Below are 315 nucleotides of genomic sequence, written 5' to 3'. Positions count from 1 at the left end.
TACCGGGCCAAGGGGACGCCCACGGGCCCCTGCAGCTACGGCCACGGCGCCACGCCCGTGCTGGGCGGCAACTCCTTCCACCTGCCGCCCGCGGGCGCTGCGGGGGACCGAGCGCGGGCGCGGGCCCGGGCGGGCGGCGACCAGGATCCGGGCCTCGTCGTCATCCCCTTCCAGTTCGCTTGGCCGGTACGTGCGCCCCGACCCTCGCGCCGCAGCCTCCCCTCTCCCTCAGGCCAGCGGCCCGCGGCCCCGCGGCCCCTCTAGCACCTGCAGCGGGCCCTGCGTGCGGGCCCCGCGCGCCCAGACGGGGCGGGG

At 80.3% G+C, this 315-nt stretch overlaps 1 protein-coding gene across 1 annotated transcript in view; it reads left to right on the top strand.

Moving 5' to 3' along the window:
• JAG2 (jagged canonical Notch ligand 2) overlaps window positions 1–315 on the top strand; it is a gene marked incomplete at its 5' end in the record, with an annotated part of 21703 nt that continues 21388 nt past the window's right edge. The window contains one exon of the mRNA XM_027776404.1: window positions 1–186. Within this exon, the coding sequence (XP_027632205.1) occupies window positions 1–186 (186 nt within the window). The remainder of the gene's footprint in view (window positions 187–315) is intronic.

This window comes from Tupaia chinensis, unplaced genomic scaffold (assembly GCF_000334495.1).
Source record: "Tupaia chinensis unplaced genomic scaffold, TupChi_1.0 Scaffold000671_2, whole genome shotgun sequence".
Taxonomy (NCBI): domain Eukaryota; kingdom Metazoa; phylum Chordata; class Mammalia; order Scandentia; family Tupaiidae; genus Tupaia; species Tupaia belangeri.
This window is presented reverse-complemented; position numbering and strand designations above follow the sequence as displayed.